Genomic DNA, 22,410 nt, shown 5'->3' on the forward strand with positions numbered 1-22,410 from the left:
GACTGCATTCCGGAACTTGGCACATGTAGGATTGCGGCCAAAACTCTATGTCTGTCAGAGAGAATATGATTGTGTTTAAGCAGAGATTGAGATAATAGGGGCCTATTTATTTACATAATTCCACTCGAAAATCACAATGCCAGTTTCTGCATGATTTAAGAAACTAGCCTAAACGCAGATTGCCGATTATTGGGAATCTGGGCATGCGCAGGATCCATTCTGCTCATGTGCAGAACGGGTCCTGCGTGATCACACACAGGCCACCGTATGCCTCCGTCTGATTGACAGGCACAGGCATTTACAGGTCAGGCATTTACGGGGACAGCCTGCGTTCCTGGAATTGGGGGCATGTTGCCCTCATTTTCCAAGAGTGGCAAGGCCAGGATCTGCGTCCAGGGATGCCGATTCCGGGACTTGCATACCAGCCAGGCTGCATAAGCTGAGGCTTACTCAACTGGTTGGCGCCATCCAACATTACAACCAATGGTGATCCCAGGCTGCGGTCTTGGGGCCTGATGCAGATCCGCTTGCAATCGCACAGCGCTCGCAAGCGGGTCGATGGTCCCCCACTGCGCATGCGCCGCCTCCGGCGTGTGCATGTGCGAGATCCGCCCAGCGACTGCAGCTCAGTCGCTCGGGTCTCGCTACAAGACGGGGCGGCTGTCGATGGTGAGTGACAACTTGCCCCATTTTGTAGGCAGGGAGGGGGGTGGCTGCACAAAAGCAGGCGTTCCCTTAGGCACACTTGGAGTTTGTGGGCGGCCCAACTGATATCACTAGTGTTGTCAGTAGTGGACTTCCCGCTCTATTAAAGCAGGAAGTCCATTTGGGCTTGTGGGAGCCGAGACCCTACCACATGGTCTCGTCGCAAGCCCGATGGTCGCGATAATCGCGACGGACTCCAGGCCGCTCGCACAAGCTGTGGGTGGTCACCCACAGCTTTGCAAGTGGGCTGGATGAAAACAAAAAAACACGCCCTGATTCAGACAGAGCGCTCACCAGCAGCGAGTGGCTCTGAATCAGGCCCTTGGTCGCAGCATTGGGATCACAGATACAGCAGGAGTTGTCAGACACCTCAAAATGCATTTGCATTTTAGCAAGGATGGAATTGCAAAGCTGCTTGTGTGTGGCTTTGCAATTATGTCCTCTGCTGAAACACCCTCTAAGATAGCCACAGGAAACATGTAAGAGGCCACAGGGGACATGTAAGAGGCCACAGGGGACATGTAAGATGCTGTGGGTGAATGCGGTAAAACCCCTGAAAATGCAGTTTTTAGGGGTTGTACCGCATTTTCCATATTTACTAAGCACTGCTTTGTCCCGGTTGGTAACGCCATCTACGGGTGGCGTTACCTAATAGATGCCTATGGGCTTCTTATCGGGACGTCTCCCCTGAGAGGGAACCAAACGGATCCCTCCCATCTCCCCCGTGGCCTCCTGCGCATGCGCAGAAGGATGCCAGAGGGACTTCTGGGTATTAAACCCGGAAGTCTCTCTAGCCGGAGGCATCGCAAAGTACAGCTCTACTCAGGAGAGCTGTCCTTTGCGATGTACATCGCATATCTAGGTACGGTATGTACCCGATGACAGGCAAAATGTATTGCATTGTGGATGCGATGCTTAGTACATCCCACCCTGTCAGTGGCCATAAGAAAATAATAGGAAGTTGTTATATAGTGTCATAGGGCCTCATTCAATTTGAGGCAAAAAGGCCGTCATTTTCACTTATTTCAATTATCCCCGTATTCAATTACATTGACTTTTCGCCGGTGCGAAAAGTCAATGTAAAAAAACAGGGATAATTTTTCGCCGGCCTTTAGCTGGTGAAAAAAAGTGCAGAATTTGAGTTTAGGGGTGCAGGCTTATAACAAATAGTCTGCACCCCTGAAAATGGCCCCTAAAAATGATCTGTATCAAAGAAAGTAAAAGAAAAAAATAGGGACACCCCAAAAAATTGACTTTCATTTTGGGGTTAAAAAAAAAAAGGGGGGGGGGAACAAACTTTTAAAGTACCAAAATTAATTTAAGAGGGGTTCCCAAGTATGCGGCAGGTGTTTTACAGAATGCGTGTACTAGCGGCAGGTGCATTTTTGCAGAATTTGAAAATTAACTTTAGGGACTTAAAAATATGCTTGCACCCATTTTCATGTACCCCAAATTTGATGGCCATAGTTTTTTTTTTGCAAAAAAAAAAAATCTAAGTGCTATTCTTCACCCCTTCTTCATAGCCGCAATTATGCACCTGCCGCTGCTATTACAGACCCCGACTACCTTCAGCAGGCAAAAATGGGGGTACCCATAATGATCCCCCATGTCTAGACATCTTTAGGGGGGTCCCAGAAACAATTCCCGAAAATTCCTGTTTTTTGGCGAAACTTACCTTTCCGCCGGCTCCTGTTTTCGTTGATTCCTAATTGAATACTTTATCCCCGGAAAACCTGCAATGTGGATCAAAAAGTCCAGCACGGACTTTTCGCTCCAAATTGAATACCCCCCATAGAGCTCATTTTTACAACTTTTATTAATGAATGAAAAATAATATGTTTAGAGTATTTTAGGGAACATTTAAACAGGGCCTTATAGAGAGCGATATTTTCCAAATATGTGACATCATGTTGAGGGGGCGGAGCTTCCAAGGCAGGAAGAATGTGCGGGCTGGGAGCATCCCAATCCCATGAAAGCTCCAGATGACTCTGAGCGATCCAGGCAGCTATCTAGACGGCAGGGTGACGTACTGGGCACCCTGCAAGACAAATGCTGGTGCCAAAGGGGAAGTGACTGTGCTGCCCCCTGGGCTGTGGCACCGCTTGCCCACCCCTTGTTACAACCAGGCTTTTAAATGTCTCTAGTTTGCTTTGCAAATGTACATATATAGAAAATATTGTGAAAAAATACTTCCAACTACATAACTGCAACACACACATACAAGTCAAGCTAGGACATGTCCCTCCCAACTGTGAATATGTCTATACATTTTAAATTTGCCTCCACCCCCCTGCACTGCAACATGGTTTGTCAAGGTGCAAATGTGCTTCTTTTTTTTTTTTGCTAGCATTTTAGCAGCAGGGACTGCAATCTGGCCCAAAAACAGGAAAGCACTTTGTTACTTTGACACCATGATTTTATTTTTAAAAAATAAGACATTTGTAAATTGCATAGTTTCATAATGATTCCATAAATAAATAATTGATAAATTAAACATTTTAATCTCCGCAATTGCTGCTAAACCTTATTTTTACACTCTAAAGTAAGAATAATCATATTATGTATTTTCAATTATGTCTCCCATGAAAATTGTTCAGCTAGTTTTGTTACTGCAACGGACACATGAAATCTCCCTTAAAACCAACAATATAACAAAACAATGCGCAGTCAGTCCACAAATATTTAACATAACCCAATTTCTCTACAAATGGAAAGACATCAATCTTTCAGTTACTAAGGTGAGAAAACAAACAGTAACCTGCACTAAGAAATCATGTTCTCTATATTTACAGAGGATTATGTGCATTATTTATTAGAAATGGTAAACTTTACTAAATTAGCCCATTCTTGGTGATAACTCAAACTCCACAGTAGCCCACCCAGGAAATGCAGTGGGAGGGGCCTATGCTTAAGAGGTGTGGTCAGCTAGGCTTGGCTAACCATTAGAGAGTGTATAGTCTGGGCTCCTTGCTGGCAACAATCTTCCCAGGTTGGAGGCTTCAGTTATGTGAGCATGGGGCTTGGTCACACAATAAATAAACCTTTCAAGATAAGCTATACTTGAACAATATTACTTTTTGTACATGTGATAAAATGATGACATAACATTATACAATTAGATGATTGCTTGGTAACCTACTTGACAGCTATACCTTATATGAATGGTAGGCTTTGATTACAATATTGTTCTAACTATGGAATTTTGCTAACAAAAGATATTACCAAAAACGTTCACTGTGGCTTTCTGGTCATATGACTACCATTGATTTTACAGATTGCAGATTCAATCTCTGAGAATACAAAGCTCCTGTTGGCTATTGATAACAGCAAACTGGCTGCAGATGACTTCCGGGAGAAGTGAGTATCAGATGTGCACTACAGAGTCTGGGAATTATTCATACTCAAGTCGTATAGAAAAGATCAGATGCTATCTGCCTTTCTGCAGGGGAGATATATCAAGCCCAAAGCACCCAATCAGCATATAACTGTCATTTCATAGACTGTGCTAGATAAGTTAGACACAATACTTTAATACCCCTTTTCCACTGCCTCAAAAACCCAGGTTATTGCCGTGTCAATCCGGGTCGCGGCTTAGTGGAAAAGGCTCCACTGACCCGGCATTTCTTTCCGAGTCTCGAGCAGGGTTTTACGAGGGTAAAATCCGGGTAAGGCTCAGTGCCGACGGGTAACCCCGTTTACAGCATGGTGATTGGGTGAAATCGGAAGGGCTCTGTGACAGCTGTCACCAGGGAGAGAGAGATTACAGTATCCCCGCTTCATACGCGGAGGCTGTAATCTCTCCCTGGCCCCCTCCCCAGTGACAGCTGTGACATCAGACACCCAGAAGGACACCCTACAACCCCCCCCACCTTCTATCCGCAGGTCGCTGGTCCACTCCAGTCTGGCGTTTTGAGAGAGCTGGAGTTTCTGGCACTTGGTGATGACTGCATCTCCAAGAGCCAGCACTGCACCCATGTGCAGTGTAAACGTCGCCGACCCGGGAATATCCCAGGTCTGCGACGCAGTGGGAACAGGGTAAGACCCGGGTTTGACCTGGCTTGGAACTGTGGGACCTGCTCGTTAGATGCGTTCGCTTGCAGCCGTCAGCTGTCAGCTGCCAAAGTATGCAAATTCCGCAATCGCACAGCTAGGCATTATCACGCGCACTATGTCTTGGCGTGCGATCGCGGTGTGTATGTAGATGCCCACCAGTCTGTCTTAAGACGCCCACTTTCCCTTAGTAATACACGTCATCTCCAGGAAGTGTATAAAACAATCGGTAACATCGGACCCATACGCAGCACTTGTGGCTGACCATACCCTACCGCAAGCACTGCGAGCGCTTCAGTGTGTAATTCTGCCATGTGACGTGTATTATGACGCTACATCTTAATTTTACACGCCCCTGAAACGGCGTTGAGACGCACAGACACGCCTGCGTTCGCTCCACCACACCCCTGTTACCTCGACCAACCCCTGTCACCACCCACAAACGGCTCATCCTGTCACTCATTCTAGCGAGGCGTCTGTGTACAAGGGGTGATCACTTCGCATGGACTGGTTCGCTCACAAGCACTGCGACTTATACCACATGAGCAGATTACAAACATCGGCTCGCTACGAGCGAACGCATCTAGCGAGCGGGTCTGAATCGGGCCCCCATGTTCCAAATCCCGGGTCAAACCCAGGACTTTGGTGAAAAAGCAGTAAAAGTCTGACTCAGATTACATAGATAAACATTTACAGCTAATATACTGTATCAAAAATACAACTACCTTAACCTAACAATCAACATCATAGTCAAGTAACACACCAGTGTGGCAGAGGGAGAACAGCTGCAATATCAAACAAAACTTTAATCCATTGAAAGCAAATGAAATGTGTGTCCTCCTAAATGCTGTAACAATAAATATAAATGGTACACAACCTGAAGATGGGATTCTGGGGTATATCATCAATAGGGGTAGCAACTATGTCATGCCCAAGTGACACTGGGGGTCCAGTTACAACTCCAATATACTACATGGGTTTAGGACCCAATTAGATGTATGGCTGAATTTACCCCATAAATTATCTCTCTCCAACACATCTCCCCTTAAGTCACAAGTATTAGGCATCAAAATGATTGAGTATTAGCAGCTACATGTTAAAGACAGTTTTAAATGATCATAACCGAAAAACTGAAACTAACCTTTTTTAATAACCATATCATAATTAAAGCAACCTCATCACAGACCAGCTGTAATAAAAGCAGTGTTGACTTATTAAGGTAAATTCCTTTTAATCCTCATGAAGTATGCCTTGAAGTAATGTTAATCTGCACTGCTATGCATTATACCTTCACAATGAATGAAAACATTGTATTTCATTAGGTGGAACACTGAATCTGCGTTACGTCAGTCGGTGGAGAAAGATATGATCTCGCTGAGAAAAGCAAAGGAAAATCACGAGTCTCTAAATGACAGTCTGACAGCGGATCTAGGCAGCCTACACAATGAGCTGCTGGCCTTAAAGAATGACCACAAACAGGTACCATTAATAAATAACTTCCATCAAATTGCAACTTCCACAATAATTAACCAGCTATGAGATCTGTAAACATATTCTTTTAATACTGAAATAATGAAGACTTCAAAGGAGAAACCCTGCCATTGCTGATAAGCCGCTACATTAGTACCGTAGCTCTCTATTACATCAACAGAGCAGTAACAGTTTTTATTCATGGCATTATACATACAGTAGAGAATGTTTGTTTTTCTCCAAGGACATATGTACAGTAGAAACCCACTTACTCCAACAGACATGCTCCAGTGTAGGATATCGTCATATTTTGAGGAACTTTTATGGCCCTTAAAGACTCAAAACAAAGTTGCAGACTATACCTTCATGAATTACTGTAGATGGGCACAAATATTTCCATCAGTGGCCTAAAGCTGGGTACACACTGAGACCATGGTCCTGATTCAGAGTCGGACGCTCTGACCAGAGCGCTCGCTCTGAATCAAGGCCCACCTCCATTAATATGGAGCATCCTCCTGGACGCTCGTATAGCTGTGGGTCACCACCCACAGCATACACGAGCGTGCAAAATGATGGTCGAGATGGTCTTGACCATCGCGACCATCGAAACTGCGAGCAAAAGCCTGCGGTTGGGTTTTTCAACCGCAAGGCCAGGAGTGATTTTGGCTCTATCAGAGCCAAAATCACTCCCACTGACATCACTAGTGATGTCAGTGGGGCCGGCTTCAGACGGTAGGCGTTCCCTTGGGAACGCCTCCGTCTGGCAGGCACGCCCCCGGCACGCCCACCAAAGGGGGCGTGCTGTCAGTCATCATCGACAGCACGTCCCCTTTGATGAGACACTCCAAGCGAAGGAAAGTCCTTCGCTCGTCGGGTCTCGCGCATGCGCACGACGGAGCTCCCTCCGTCGTGCGCATGCGCAGTGGGGACCATCGACCCACTTGCGAGTGGACAGCCGCTCGCGAGTGGGTCTGAATGAGGGCCAATATCGGCACAATATGTCGTTTTTGGACGAATTGGAACAACATATCGGCCGCATTGCTCAGTGTGTACGGCCAATTTGTGCGCTTCCGCGGTCACATGCGAAATCGTCCGGTCGGCGGTGCTGCACGCCCATCCGGACGATATCGCACGTGGCCCCATTGCAAGTACCGAAGGACGGAACGAGTGATCGTTCCGTCGTTCATTATCTCGTTCGACATATTGTACTGGTACACATCGCTCAGTGTATACCCAGCTTTTATCTCACACTGTTAGAAACAGCTGAGCTATCAGTATTCTTCCCTCATACCAGCTGTCATGCGATGTAAGGGAAGTAGCACTTATGTGGTATCATTAATCCAAGGCACCAGGAGTATGGGGTCATGGTATCAAGCCACAAGTTCTGGGTGTAATTCCTGGTGTAATAAATTAATTTTGCATGCCAGTGCCCACAAGAGCTGGGTCACCAATGCTAGCACAGTTAGGCATCAACTGGCATGGTAATGCAAACATTCTTCCAAAGAAATCTGCAAAGTGCATGTGAGTAACTCAACACAGTGTTTCAAAGGTAGTAAAAAAAAAAGAGAATATTAACAGAGCTTAAATGAGCTGCAGCTAGTGAATAAAGACTGCTCAATATGGAAAGCAGAACAACAGTGAACATTTTCATATGCATATGAAGTAATAGAAATGTCTTCACAGAACTTTACCTGCATCACAAAGAGATAATATATTTTGTAGAAGAAAGTAGACTTACCATTGCAGGAATTGGGTGTTGTCTACTCATGTGCTCCAATACAAACAAGAACAATATGACAGTACTAATATATAATGTGCTGCATATCCCTAGCTTGGAAAGCAGACTTGTCTGTAAAGCTGGATACACACTGATAGATATTGCCCGTTCCATTGAACGGGCGATATATCTATAGTGCATTGCCGGTTGAGTACAGCGGCGTCGTTCACAGACATATCCGCTGTACTGTGCAGCACAGCAGATGGCCTATATATCTAAAAGATATATTGGTCATCTGCTGGTGTGTATGCATGACCAATCGTCAGAGACCTAGGGGTATATTTAGTAAAGTGAGAGATTTTAGAAGTGGAGATGTTGCCCATAGCAACCAATCAGATTCTAGCTATCATCTTCTAGAAGGTGCTAGTTAAATGTTAAGTAGAATCTGATTGGTTGCTAAGGGCAACATCTCCATTTCTACAAACTCTCACTTTAGTAAATATAACCCCTAGTGTGTACCCAGCTTTAGATGTTAAAGGACTTTCAAATATGACAAGTATATTATCCTGGATTGAAGAAAGGTGATAGCCAGAAGGTCAACAGGTACAAAAGGTCGACAGCATCAAAAGGTTGACATGAAAATGGTTCGACACATAAATGGTCGACAATTTAAAAAAATTAGGGTTAGGCATTTACTGGAGGGTTAGGCAATTATCCCCACGGTTACGGTTAGACACTTACCCAGATGGTTAAGGTTAGGCATCAGGAGGGAGGGTTAGGCACCATGGGGAGGGTTAGGGTGAAGATTAGGGATCCTGATTGGCTGGCGTTTCGTGAGCTGTGATTGGCTCACGGACGGCATCATGTTTAAATCTGCAGGCACTGTTTTACTATGCCCGCATGCAGCCCAACTGAAATCTCTCTCTGTGGGTTTCGGCGAACTGGGCTAATGGGTGTTCCGGTGCACTCCCGGACCACCCCCCAGGTTCGCCTATGATAGTTAGGGCATCTGTGACCAGTGGTAAATTATAGTAAGAGCAGCTGTGATAAGTGACATGTTATAGAAAGAGCAGCTGTGACCAGTGGTAGATTATAGTAAGGGCAGCTGTACCACGTGACATATTATAGTAAGGGCAGCTGTGACCAGTGGTATATTATAGCAAATGCAGTTGTGACCAGTGGTAGATTATAATAAAATTAACTGTGACCAGTGGTAGTTTGTAATCAGAGCAGCTGTGACCAGTTGTAGATTGTAGTGAGAGCAGCTGTGACCAGTGGTAGATTATAGTAAAGGCAGCTGTGACCAGTGGCAGTTTATAGTAAGGGCAGCTGTGACCATTGGTAGATTATAATAAGGGCAGCTGTGACCAGTGGTAGATTATAGTAAGGGCAGTTGTGACCAGTTGTAGATTATAGTAAGGGCAGCTGTGACCATTGGTAGATTATAATAAGGGCAGCTGTGACCAGTGGTAGATTATAGTAAGGGCAGCTGTGACCAATGGTAGATTACAGTAAGGGCAGTTGTGACCAGTTGTAGATTATAGTAAAATCAACTGTGACCAGTGGTAGATTGTAGTGAGAGCAGCTGTGACCAGTCGTAGATTATAGTAAGGGCAGCTGTGATAAGTGACATATTATAGTAAGAGCAGCTGTGTCCAGTGGTAGATTATAGTAAGGGCAGCTGTACCAAGTGAAATATTATAGTAAAAGCATCTGTGACTAGTGGTAAATTATAGTAAGGGCAGCTATGACCAGTGGCAGATTATAGTAAGGGCAGCTGTGACCAGTGGCAGATTATAGTAAGGGCAGCTGTACCAAGTGAAATATTATAGTAAGAGCATCTGTGACTAGTGGTAAATTATAGTAAGGGCAGCTGTGACCAGTGGCAGATTATAGTAGGAGCAACTGTGGCCAGTGGCATATTATAGTAAAAACAACTGTGGCCAGTGGCAGATTACAGTAAAAGCAACTGTGGCCAGTGATAGATTATAGTAAGAGTAACTGTGACAAGTGGCAGATTATAGTAAAAGTAACTGTGGCCAGTGGCAGATTACAGTAAAAACAAATGTGGCCAGTGTCAAATTATAGTAAAAACAACTGTGGCCAGTGATAGATTATAGTAAGAGTAACTGTGGCCAGTTTCAGATTATAGTAAAAGCAAGTTTTGCCAGTGGCAGAGTATAGTAAGAGCAACTGTGGCCAGTGGCAGAATATAGTAAGAGCAGCTGTGACATAGTAGGAGCAGCTGTGACCAGTGGTAGATTGTAGTAAAAGCAGCTGTGGCCAGTGCCAGATTACAGTAAAAGCAGCTGTGGCCAGTGCCAGATTACAGTAAAAGCAGTTGTGGCCAGTGCCAGATTACAGTAAAAGCAACTGTGACCAGTGGCAGATTATAATAAGAGCAATTATGACCAGTGGCAGATTACAGTAAAAGCAACTGTGACCAGTGGCAGATTATATTAAGAGCAACTGTGGCCAGTGGCAGATTATAGTAAGAGCAATTGTGACAAGTGGCAGATTTCAGTAAGAGCAACTGTGGCCAGTGGCAGAATATTGTAAGAGCAGCTGTGACCAGTGGTAGATTGTAGTAAGAGCAGCTGTGACCAGTGGTAGATTGTAGTAAGAGCAGCTGTGACCAGTGGTAGATTGTAGTAAGAGCAGCTGTGACCAGCGGTAGGTTATAGTAAGAGCAGCTGTGACCAGTGGTAGATTATAGTAAGAGCAACTGTGGCCAGTGGCAGATTTCAGTAAGAGCAATTGTGACCAGTGGCAGATTATAGTAAGAGCAGCTGTGACCAGTGGCAGATTTCAGTAAGAGCAATTGTGACCAGTGGCAGATTATAGTAAGAGCAGCTGTGACCAGTGGCAGATTTCAGTAAGAGCAACTGTGGCCAGTGGCAGAATATTGTAAGAGCAGCTGTGACCAGTGGTAGATTGTAGTAAGAGCAGCTGTGACCAGTGGTAGATTGTAGTAAGAGCAGCTGTGACCAGTGGTAGATTGTAGTAAGAGCATTTGTTTATTTACAGTGCCTTATTATAGTAAGAGCAGCTGTGACCAGTGGTAGAATATAGTAAGAGCAGCTGTGACCATTGGTAGATTGTAGTAAGAGCAGCTGTGGTCATTGCCAGATTATAGTAAAAGTAACTGTGGCCAGTGGCAGATTACAGTAAAAACAAATGTGGCCAGTGGCAGATTATAGTAAAAACAACTGTGGCCAGTGATAGATTATAGTAAGAGTAACTGTGGCCAGTGTCAGATTATAGTAAAAGCAACTGTTGCCAGTGGCAGAGTATAGTAAGAGCAACTGTGGCCAGTGGTAGAGTATAGTAAGAGCAACTGTGGCCAGTGGCAGAATATAGTAAGAGCAGCTGTGACCAGCAGTAGATTATAGTAAGGGCAGCTGTGACCAGAAGCAGATTATAGTAAAAACAGCTGTGACCAGCAGTAGATTATAGTAAAAGCAGCTGTGACCAGCAATAGATTATAGTAAAAGCAGCTGTGACCAGCAGTAGATTATAGTAAGGGTAGCTGTGACCAGCGGTAGATTATAGAAAAAGCAGCTGTGGGCAGTGGCAGATTATAGTAAGAGCAGCTGTGGCCAGTGCCAGATTACAGTAAAAGCAGCTGTGGCCAGTGGCAGAATATAGTAAGAGCAACTGTGGCCAGTGGCAGATTATATTAAGAGCAACTGTGGCCAGTGGCAGATTATAGTAAGAGCAACTGTGGCCAGTGGTAGAATTCAGTAAGAGCAACTGTGACCAGTGGCAGATTTCAGTAAGAGCAATTGCGACCAGTGGCAGAATATAGTAAGAGCAACTGTGGCCAGTGGCATAATATAGTAAGAGCAATTGTGACCAGTGGCAGAATATAGTAAGAGCAACTGTGACCAGTGGCAGAATATAGTAAGAGCAATTGTGACCAGTGGCAGAATATAGTAAGAGCAGCTGTGACCAGTGGTAGATTGTAGTAAGAGCAGCTGTGACCAGTGGTAGATTGTAGTAAGAGCAGCTGTGACCAGTGGTAGATTGTAGTAAGAGCATTTGTTTATTTACAGTGCCATATTATAGTAAGAGCAGCTGTGACCAGTGGTAGGTTATAGTAAGAGCAACTGTAGCCAGTGGCAGAATATAGTAAGAGCAGCTGTGACCATTGGTAGATTGTAGGAAGAGCAGCTGTGGTCAGTGCCAGATTATAGTAAAAGTAACTGTGGCCAGTGACAGATTACAGTAAAAACAAATGTGGCCAGTGGCAGATTATAGTAAAAACAACTGTGGCCAGTGATAGATTATAGTAAGAGTAACTGTGGCCAGTGTCAGATTATAGTAAAAGCAACTGTTGCCAGTGACAGAGTATAGTAAGAGCAACTGTGGCCAGTGGCAGAATATAGTAAGAGCAACTGTGGCCAGTGGTAGAGTATAGTAAGAGCAACTGTGGCCAGTGGCAGAATATAGTAAGAGCAGCTGTGACATAGTAGGAGCAGCTGTGGCCAGGGCAGAATATAGTAAGGGCAGCTGTGACCAGAACCAGATTATAGTAAAAACAGCTGTGACCTGCAGTAGATTATAGTAAAAGCAGCTGTGACCAGCAATAGATTATAGTAAAAGCAGCTGTGACCAGCAATAGATTATAGTAAGGGTAGCTGTGACCATTGGTAGATTGTAGTAAGAGCAGCTGTGACCAGTGGTAGATTGTAGTAAGAGCAGCTGTGGTCAGTGCCAGATTACAGTAAAAACAACTGTAGCCAGTGGCAGATTATAGTAAGAGCAACTGTGGCCAGTGGTAGATTATAGTATTAGCAACTGTGGCCAGCGGCAGATTATAGTATTAGCAACTGTGGCCAGTGGCAGATTATAGTAAGAGCAGCTGTGACCAGTGGCAGAATATAGTAAGAGCAGCTGTGTCCAGTGGTAGATTATAGTAAGGGCAGCTGTACCAAGTGAAATATTATAGTAAAAGCATCTGTGACTAGTGGTAAATTATAGTAAGGGCAGCTATGACCAGTGGCAGATTATAGTAAGGGCAGCTGTGACCAGTGGCAGATTATAGTAAGGGCAGCTGTACCAAGTGAAATATTATAGTAAGAGCATCTGTGACTAGTGGTAAATTATAGTAAGGGCAGCTGTGACCAGTGGCAGATTATAGTAGGAGCAACTGTGGCCAGTGGCATATTATAGTAAAAACAACTGTGGCCAGTGGCAGATTACAGTAAAAGCAACTGTGGCCAGTGATAGATTATAGTAAGAGTAACTGTGACAAGTGGCAGATTATAGTAAAAGTAACTGTGGCCAGTGGCAGATTACAGTAAAAACAAATGTGGCCAGTGTCAAATTATAGTAAAAACAACTGTGGCCAGTGATAGATTATAGTAAGAGTAACTGTGGCCAGTTTCAGATTATAGTAAAAGCAAGTTTTGCCAGTGGCAGAGTATAGTAAGAGCAACTGTGGCCAGTGGCAGAATATAGTAAGAGCAGCTGTGACATAGTAGGAGCAGCTGTGACCAGTGGTAGATTGTAGTAAAAGCAGCTGTGGCCAGTGCCAGATTACAGTAAAAGCAGCTGTGGCCAGTGCCAGATTACAGTAAAAGCAGTTGTGGCCAGTGCCAGATTACAGTAAAAGCAACTGTGACCAGTGGCAGATTATAATAAGAGCAATTATGACCAGTGGCAGATTACAGTAAAAGCAACTGTGACCAGTGGCAGATTATATTAAGAGCAACTGTGGCCAGTGGCAGATTATAGTAAGAGCAATTGTGACAAGTGGCAGATTTCAGTAAGAGCAACTGTGGCCAGTGGCAGAATATTGTAAGAGCAGCTGTGACCAGTGGTAGATTGTAGTAAGAGCAGCTGTGACCAGTGGTAGATTGTAGTAAGAGCAGCTGTGACCAGTGGTAGATTGTAGTAAGAGCAGCTGTGACCAGCGGTAGGTTATAGTAAGAGCAGCTGTGACCAGTGGTAGATTATAGTAAGAGCAACTGTGGCCAGTGGCAGATTTCAGTAAGAGCAATTGTGACCAGTGGCAGATTATAGTAAGAGCAGCTGTGACCAGTGGCAGATTTCAGTAAGAGCAATTGTGACCAGTGGCAGATTATAGTAAGAGCAGCTGTGACCAGTGGCAGATTTCAGTAAGAGCAACTGTGGCCAGTGGCAGAATATTGTAAGAGCAGCTGTGACCAGTGGTAGATTGTAGTAAGAGCAGCTGTGACCAGTGGTAGATTGTAGTAAGAGCAGCTGTGACCAGTGGTAGATTGTAGTAAGAGCATTTGTTTATTTACAGTGCCTTATTATAGTAAGAGCAGCTGTGACCAGTGGTAGAATATAGTAAGAGCAGCTGTGACCATTGGTAGATTGTAGTAAGAGCAGCTGTGGTCATTGCCAGATTATAGTAAAAGTAACTGTGGCCAGTGGCAGATTACAGTAAAAACAAATGTGGCCAGTGGCAGATTATAGTAAAAACAACTGTGGCCAGTGATAGATTATAGTAAGAGTAACTGTGGCCAGTGTCAGATTATAGTAAAAGCAACTGTTGCCAGTGGCAGAGTATAGTAAGAGCAACTGTGGCCAGTGGTAGAGTATAGTAAGAGCAACTGTGGCCAGTGGCAGAATATAGTAAGAGCAGCTGTGACCAGCAGTAGATTATAGTAAGGGCAGCTGTGACCAGAAGCAGATTATAGTAAAAACAGCTGTGACCAGCAGTAGATTATAGTAAAAGCAGCTGTGACCAGCAATAGATTATAGTAAAAGCAGCTGTGACCAGCAGTAGATTATAGTAAGGGTAGCTGTGACCAGCGGTAGATTATAGAAAAAGCAGCTGTGGGCAGTGGCAGATTATAGTAAGAGCAGCTGTGGCCAGTGCCAGATTACAGTAAAAGCAGCTGTGGCCAGTGGCAGAATATAGTAAGAGCAACTGTGGCCAGTGGCAGATTATATTAAGAGCAACTGTGGCCAGTGGCAGATTATAGTAAGAGCAACTGTGGCCAGTGGTAGAATTCAGTAAGAGCAACTGTGACCAGTGGCAGATTTCAGTAAGAGCAATTGCGACCAGTGGCAGAATATAGTAAGAGCAACTGTGGCCAGTGGCATAATATAGTAAGAGCAATTGTGACCAGTGGCAGAATATAGTAAGAGCAACTGTGACCAGTGGCAGAATATAGTAAGAGCAATTGTGACCAGTGGCAGAATATAGTAAGAGCAGCTGTGACCAGTGGTAGATTGTAGTAAGAGCAGCTGTGACCAGTGGTAGATTGTAGTAAGAGCAGCTGTGACCAGTGGTAGATTGTAGTAAGAGCATTTGTTTATTTACAGTGCCATATTATAGTAAGAGCAGCTGTGACCAGTGGTAGGTTATAGTAAGAGCAACTGTAGCCAGTGGCAGAATATAGTAAGAGCAGCTGTGACCATTGGTAGATTGTAGGAAGAGCAGCTGTGGTCAGTGCCAGATTATAGTAAAAGTAACTGTGGCCAGTGACAGATTACAGTAAAAACAAATGTGGCCAGTGGCAGATTATAGTAAAAACAACTGTGGCCAGTGATAGATTATAGTAAGAGTAACTGTGGCCAGTGTCAGATTATAGTAAAAGCAACTGTTGCCAGTGACAGAGTATAGTAAGAGCAACTGTGGCCAGTGGCAGAATATAGTAAGAGCAACTGTGGCCAGTGGTAGAGTATAGTAAGAGCAACTGTGGCCAGTGGCAGAATATAGTAAGAGCAGCTGTGACATAGTAGGAGCAGCTGTGGCCAGGGCAGAATATAGTAAGGGCAGCTGTGACCAGAACCAGATTATAGTAAAAACAGCTGTGACCTGCAGTAGATTATAGTAAAAGCAGCTGTGACCAGCAATAGATTATAGTAAAAGCAGCTGTGACCAGCAATAGATTATAGTAAGGGTAGCTGTGACCATTGGTAGATTGTAGTAAGAGCAGCTGTGACCAGTGGTAGATTGTAGTAAGAGCAGCTGTGGTCAGTGCCAGATTACAGTAAAAACAACTGTAGCCAGTGGCAGATTATAGTAAGAGCAACTGTGGCCAGTGGTAGATTATAGTATTAGCAACTGTGGCCAGCGGCAGATTATAGTATTAGCAACTGTGGCCAGTGGCAGATTATAGTAAGAGCAGCTGTGACCAGTGGCAGAATATAGTAAGAGCAGCTGTGACCAGTGGTAGATTGTAGTAAGAGCATTTGTTTATTTACAGTGCCATATTATAGTAAGAGCAGCTGTGGCCAGTGCAACTGTAAAAGCAACTGTAGCCAGTGGCAGATTATAGTAAAAGCAACTGTGAACAGTGGTAGATTATAGTAAGCGCAACTGTAGCCAGTGGCAGAATATAGTAAGAGCAGCTGTGGCCAGTGGTAGATTATAGTAAGAGCAACTGTGGCCAGTGGCAGAATATAGTAAGAGCAGATGTGACCAGTGATAGATTGTAGTAAGAGCAGCTGTGGCCAGTGCCAGATTACAGTAAAAGCAACTGTGGCCAGTGGCTGATTATGGTCCTCCAACTTTTGCGCGTGTCCAAAAAGGGGGCGTGGCTTCTTGGAAATGGAGCAGGGCCTCACGGAAACCCCCGATGATGTCACTATAGAGGGCGTGCCCAGCACTATCTGAGATGCTGGGCAGCCCCCAGGCTCTCCCTACACAGGTTGACAGATGCCTTACACTTGCGTACGTCATCTGTTCACCTTCTCCACACCCACTGCTCTGCATAGCAGACCAGCGGTATGTGCTTTCCCCAACTTCCCTCCCACAACGGGACACTGCGGCCCGTGGGTGGGACAGTCCCAGAAAAACGGGACTGTCCTGCTGAATGCGGGACAGTTGGGAGGTATGTAAGTGCAACTGTGGCCAGTAGAAATGATAGTAAGAACAACTGTGGCCAGTGGCAGAATTCAGTAAGAGCAACTGTGGCCAATGGCAGAATTCAGTAAGAGCAATTGTGACCAGTGGTAGATTGTAGTATGAGCAGCTGTGGCCAGTGGCAGGGGCAGAACTATGGGAGACAATGGAGGCGTCTGCCGCCGGGCTACAGCATACAGCACTGAAGGGGCACTTCCTCCACTGCCCACAATATATTCACCCCACTTAGGTCTGTAACTATGTACCCTGAGTGTACTGTCACGGCCACCCAATACATGGCACCCTTTCCCGGCACCTGAGAAGCCACTATATACTAGTGGAGAGTTCCATGTCAGCTGCCGCCAACGTCTATCTATAGCCTGTTCCTAGTCATTGGGTTTGCTGCTCCCCAGAAGCTTCTTTTGTTAGTGGGGCACGTCCGGTGCCCCCCTCACCCACAACTCTGTCTCACTGTGCAAGGGGGGGGGGCGGTCACCAAATTATAACTTGCCTCCGGGCATCTGGGAAGAACTTACGCCACTGGCCAGTGGCAGGGTATAGTAAGAGCAGCTGTGACCAGTGGCAGGGTATAGTAAGAGCAGCTGTGACCAGTGGTAGATTGTAGTATGAGCAGCTGTGGCCAGTGGCAGCCAACACTGCCAGATGCAGCCAACCAATAATCGGCTCAGTTGGACTTTGAAACCTATGGGGCTGCAGGACTGTACACTTTTCTCTATATGAAATATTGAGAAACAATAGGCTTTCTTTACTAAATAGAGCCTTAATGGCCAATAAGTGATCTTTATCACTTCATTCATGAACATTATGATACATGGAATTTTAGACTGTAAAAGCAAGGCTTTACCACTATATTTTCCAGGGCTCACATGCAATCATTCAGAACAGCTCAAGTGCTGCTGGCCAACGGGGAGAGAGGAGGGGGCCCCAGACGAGTTATGCACACGGCCCCCTCCTCTCTCCCTGGAGGCCGGCAGCGGACTGACCGCAGCAGTAGACTCTGGGCACCAGGAAAATGGCACGGCGGCCATTTTCTCGGTGATTTCCCCACTGTGCATGCGCAAAATGCTGGCAAAATGGCTGTGGCTGACATTTTCTAGATGTTTTGTGCAGGGCGGATACAGCCAACGCAGAACTTTGGAGAGGTAAGTAATAAAAAATAGGGGTGCAGGGTGTGCTGTGTGGCGCCCCCTGGACCCAGGGGCCCATGTGCACTACACACCCTGCACCCATTATAGATACGCCCCTGGCAAAGCTATACACATATATATATATATATATATATATATATATATATCTGTCTAATCCTTTTATATGGTTGTAGTTTTTTTTAGAGAATTCCGGTAATACAGTTTTGAAACAAAACATAGGAGGACCTCGATGATGTTTATGAGACTCAAAGCTCTATATATTTATCTTCAGAATACAATTTACAGGAACACTCTGCTGCTAGACACCACCTTGTGCAGAGCATTCTTGAAACATAGAGGGCTCTACACAACTGTCTTAATACAAAATAAAAAGTAGGGACAATTTTGGTAGCTGACAACAGTAAGGAAAATGGGATTCAGTATTGCACGCAAAGCACCGAATTGTTGCACTGCACATGAGTCTGAAGCCATCCCGAGGCCAATATATGCATCTCAGGAGATCTGCACGGTTATACAGAGTAGCACAGGAGTTAGCTAGTTGGCTGGATCACTACTTGCAGCTAAGTGGGTGTATTCTGGAGGCAATGGGCTGTAGGCACTTGATATAAGTTTACCATGGGTGTGTACACAGTATTACAGACTATTTAGAGGTAAGCCTACACAAAGATCTGCCCATTTCTGACATATCTCTTGCACCCAGGATAGGACTGATGCAAATCCATGCTGATAAGTAAATAAGGTTTTTGCAGCCACATAGATGTGCCTGACAATGAATACAGGAATTCCGCAGCTATTTCCTAGCACGCAGTGCGACAGCTTTCGTGTCAGTCTGAATCAAGCCCAATATTTGAAGCAAAGATTCAAATGTGTCATATAAATTTGTTTTCCAAGACCACAATAGCTGTATTGTGCTCATCAGTCAGATGATTTGCGCTGTATATGTTCTTACAATGTGTAATGTACTGTACAATAACAAAAGTGTTTATTTATTTTCTTAATACCATTATTGTGAGTTATTTCTAAATGAGTGTAACTGGTGTCTTTAAAGGATAGCTCTACCCAACACTGGAATATCTTAATTAGATCTGGTCCCACTTATCTGGGGACTGGCATTTATACCATTTTGTGCATGCCTGCTCAGCTTGTGATCCAGGGGGTCTGATACTTGGCGCTCTCCTGCATGCTCCCATTGGTAGTGTGTTGTTGCTACCTGTCTGAGAAAAGTCCATATTGGCAGGAGAATCTCCTGTCCAATGTACTCTCCTTGATCTTTTTAACCACTGTACCGACTATACGCTGCAATTTTACATATATAATTTTAAGCATTTCAGCGCTGTCGGCAGTATATCTGTAAACATGCTGTGAATTATGATGCAGATGCAATGTTCTAGTCCAGTGCTTTTTCTGGTAGGGGGGCTGCCCACGGAGCAGCCTGGTCAGTTAATGGTTATAGCTGCCTTAACTGGGGATCATTTATAACTCCTAACACACCCAGTGTCAAGTGAAAAATCCACTGTGGAGGTGCTGTATGCCTCAATATGCACAGCTCTACCTACATTTCCACTAAGCAGCATGGCTTTTTGGAGCAAGATGGTGGCAGTGTGAAAGGGGCATAAGTATGCATAGGCCGATCGATGGAGCTGGGTGGCGGGTTGGGCATTCCTTGTTAAGTACAGTGCAAAAATGTGATTTCATTTGTGAAGCAAAAGTGCTGAAATTAAGTGTGGAAATGTTGCGGCATACACTGTGGTTGGGCGCACAGCCATATCCACTACAAGAGAGAACTCCATTTGGATCTTACTAATACTTTTAAAGTTATCCTTTGTGTGCCTTCCAGTTGTGGATATTCACGTTACAAGATGCATGATGTCCAATTAAAAAAAGAAAAGTCACAAATCTAAAAAGCTTCAAACAAAGATGCCACGTGTAATACAGGGAGTCCCAGTGCCCGCTCAGTCTGATTCTCTGAGCCACAAATGAAGCTCAGTTGAGTAGTATTCAGACCCTCCAACATGACCCCTTCCACCCGATACAAAATGCTCTGCTCCTGGACTTCCTTCTTAAGGAATGATCGCAGCCACCTGTGGTGAAACACCTGTCTCATATATTACCTAGCTCAGCACAGGTGTCTGCAATCATTAATTAGGTGGGAAGCCCAGGAACAGAGCATTTTGTACCGGGTGGAAGGGGTCATGTTGGAGGGTAGGAGTATTTAGGAGAACAACTAAAACTTGAGTGAAATGGGTGGTAGTAAAGTGATACATTTATGCTTCATCTCCCCCTATGCCAGAGATTCCAAACGTGGTCCTCAAGGCACCCCAACAGTCAGCTTTTAGAGCTATCCATGGTTGAGCACAGGTGGTTAAATCAAATTGACTGAGGTATTAATTAAGTCACCTGTGGTCAAGCATGGCTATCCTTAAAACCTGGACTGTTAGAGTGCCTTGAGGACCGAGTTTGGAACCCTCTGCCCTATGCCCTGAATGACTTCCCTCCAATTATTTAGCTACTGTTTTGTATCCAATGTTTTCTCGGGTGAATACTTTTCTGTATATATTGCCATGGTATTTAGCTTTGTCTGATAACGATCCACTACTCATCTACAGAACAGGGATGTAAATATATTCTATTGAAATGACTCAACTAAGATCTATGTGTCCTGACGATAAGTCTTTAATACAGGAGCTTGCAGCTCTCAAGGAGTCACTGGCAAAAGGAAAGATCGAAGTTGCTGTTGATGCTGCCCATGGACCCGACCTCAACTCCATTTTGTCTGAAGTTCGTACACAGTATGAAGACATAATAAGGAAAAGTAAAGAGGAAGCAGATGCTCTGTTCCAGACTCGGGTATGACTGTCAGTGTGAATATAAAGCAATATAACCATAAAGCAGTAGCCTAAATGAATAACCTTATGTGATTAGGCAAACATACTAAAGGCAAGCCACACCAACAATACGTAATTGTGGGTCAGGTGTCCATTTTAGTAACTTCACCTGCACCTTTTGTAGCTATACAGCGCATAAGACTTTTACCAAATATGAGCAACCTAGTTGGGCATCTGGTCAATGTTAACTTACATATTAACTGGCTGGCTGACACCCAGCACAGCGACTGCTGATCCATGATAATCGCACAAATCTAGTCTATAATGATAAACTGTGTTACTGTAAAACTAACAGGATAACTGTCAATTTGTAAACTAAAATGAAATAGATTTCCCTATTGGTCTGTTTACTGATGAATAAGTAATCACTGAATAATGTCATACATAGACCCTTCCACCAGGTACCAAACACTCTGCTCCTGGGCTTCCCACTTGATTTATGTGTACAGTCACATGTGTTGCCCCGATTCATTGGTGAGAAGGGTGGTTTTTTTTTACACATTTGACTGCAATCATAAATTAAGTCGGGAGTACAGGAGCAGAGGATTTTCTACCTGGTTGAAGGGATGTACTCCCCAAGGTATGCACTCCCCAACCTATTATTACCCTTTACCCAGGGGCGTATCTATAATGGGTGCACTCTTTACACTTACCTGTCTGTTGTCTACAGGGCGCTGCAGAGCAGCAAAAATCGCTGGGAAAATGGCGGCGACTATTTTCTCAGTGACTCGCGCATGCGCAGTGCTGCTGTCCCCAGGAGAATGGCACCTGTGCCATTTTCCCGGAGACTTGCGCATGTGCAGTAGATTCTGACACTAAGCCAGAGTCTTCTGTTGCATCACCTACCGCTGCACAACTAGAGAGAGGAGGGGGCACGCACTCTCTTAAAACGCCCCTGCCTTTACAGATGTGGTGTAACATATTACACAGTATTTTACAAAGTATGTTTCCTCGTCAGATATCACATCCATCCCTTCCCCAGTGGAGCTTGCAGATACGGCTAGTAAAAGCAATGTCCTTTTAAATATCGGATTTTACAATCTGTCAGTTCGTAAATAAACCCCTAAGGGCCTGGTTATTGTTTCAGATTTAGGCTACTGCTCCATAAGTTTAAAAAAGTCTAATAGAAAAAAAACACACACATAAGCAACATTAAATATAACTTATTTGTAATTTTTTAAAAACGAACACTATCAAAACATTTTCTTTGTAGTCTTGCATTAAAAAAAATGCTTTATTCATAGACTCCTGAGATGATGTTATCAGAACCAGCACCTGGAATACTGCTACAATACTTCTTAAATAAACTCATCTATGCATAAGTAACCCTTTTGATGGATAGTGCAATGCAGTTATGAGCACTGTTGCAGGATATTTTCACCGGCATTTGGGATTCCCTATTTCAGTGGTTCTCAGGACCCCAAACAGTTCACGTTTTCCAGGTCACCCCCAGGTGGAGCTAAGTAAATTTCACTTGTGATTCTGTGAGGAGACCTGGAAAACAAGCACTGTTTGGGGTCCTGAGGACCGAGCTTGCGAACCTGTGCTCTACTTTAATAGGAAAGCACAAACTCTCTACCACACAAA

At 44.5% G+C, this 22,410-nt stretch overlaps 1 protein-coding gene across 1 annotated transcript in view; it reads left to right on the plus strand.

Annotated features, from left to right (window-relative positions):
- LOC148542761 (keratin, type I cytoskeletal 18-like) overlaps window positions 1-22,410 on the plus strand; it is a 72,542-nt gene that overhangs the window by 36,850 nt on the left and 13,282 nt on the right. Inside the window, exons 3-5 of the mRNA XM_088466710.1 lie at window positions 3,980-4,062; window positions 6,078-6,234; window positions 20,621-20,785. Coding sequence (XP_088322836.1) covers window positions 3,980-4,062; window positions 6,078-6,234; window positions 20,621-20,785 — 405 coding nt within the window. The remainder of the gene's footprint in view (window positions 1-3,979; window positions 4,063-6,077; window positions 6,235-20,620; window positions 20,786-22,410) is intronic.

The sequence above is a fragment of the Taudactylus pleione genome, unplaced genomic scaffold, assembly GCF_031769625.1.
Source record: "Taudactylus pleione unplaced genomic scaffold, aTauple2 ptg000009l, whole genome shotgun sequence".
Taxonomy (NCBI): Eukaryota; Metazoa; Chordata; class Amphibia; order Anura; family Myobatrachidae; genus Taudactylus; species Taudactylus pleione.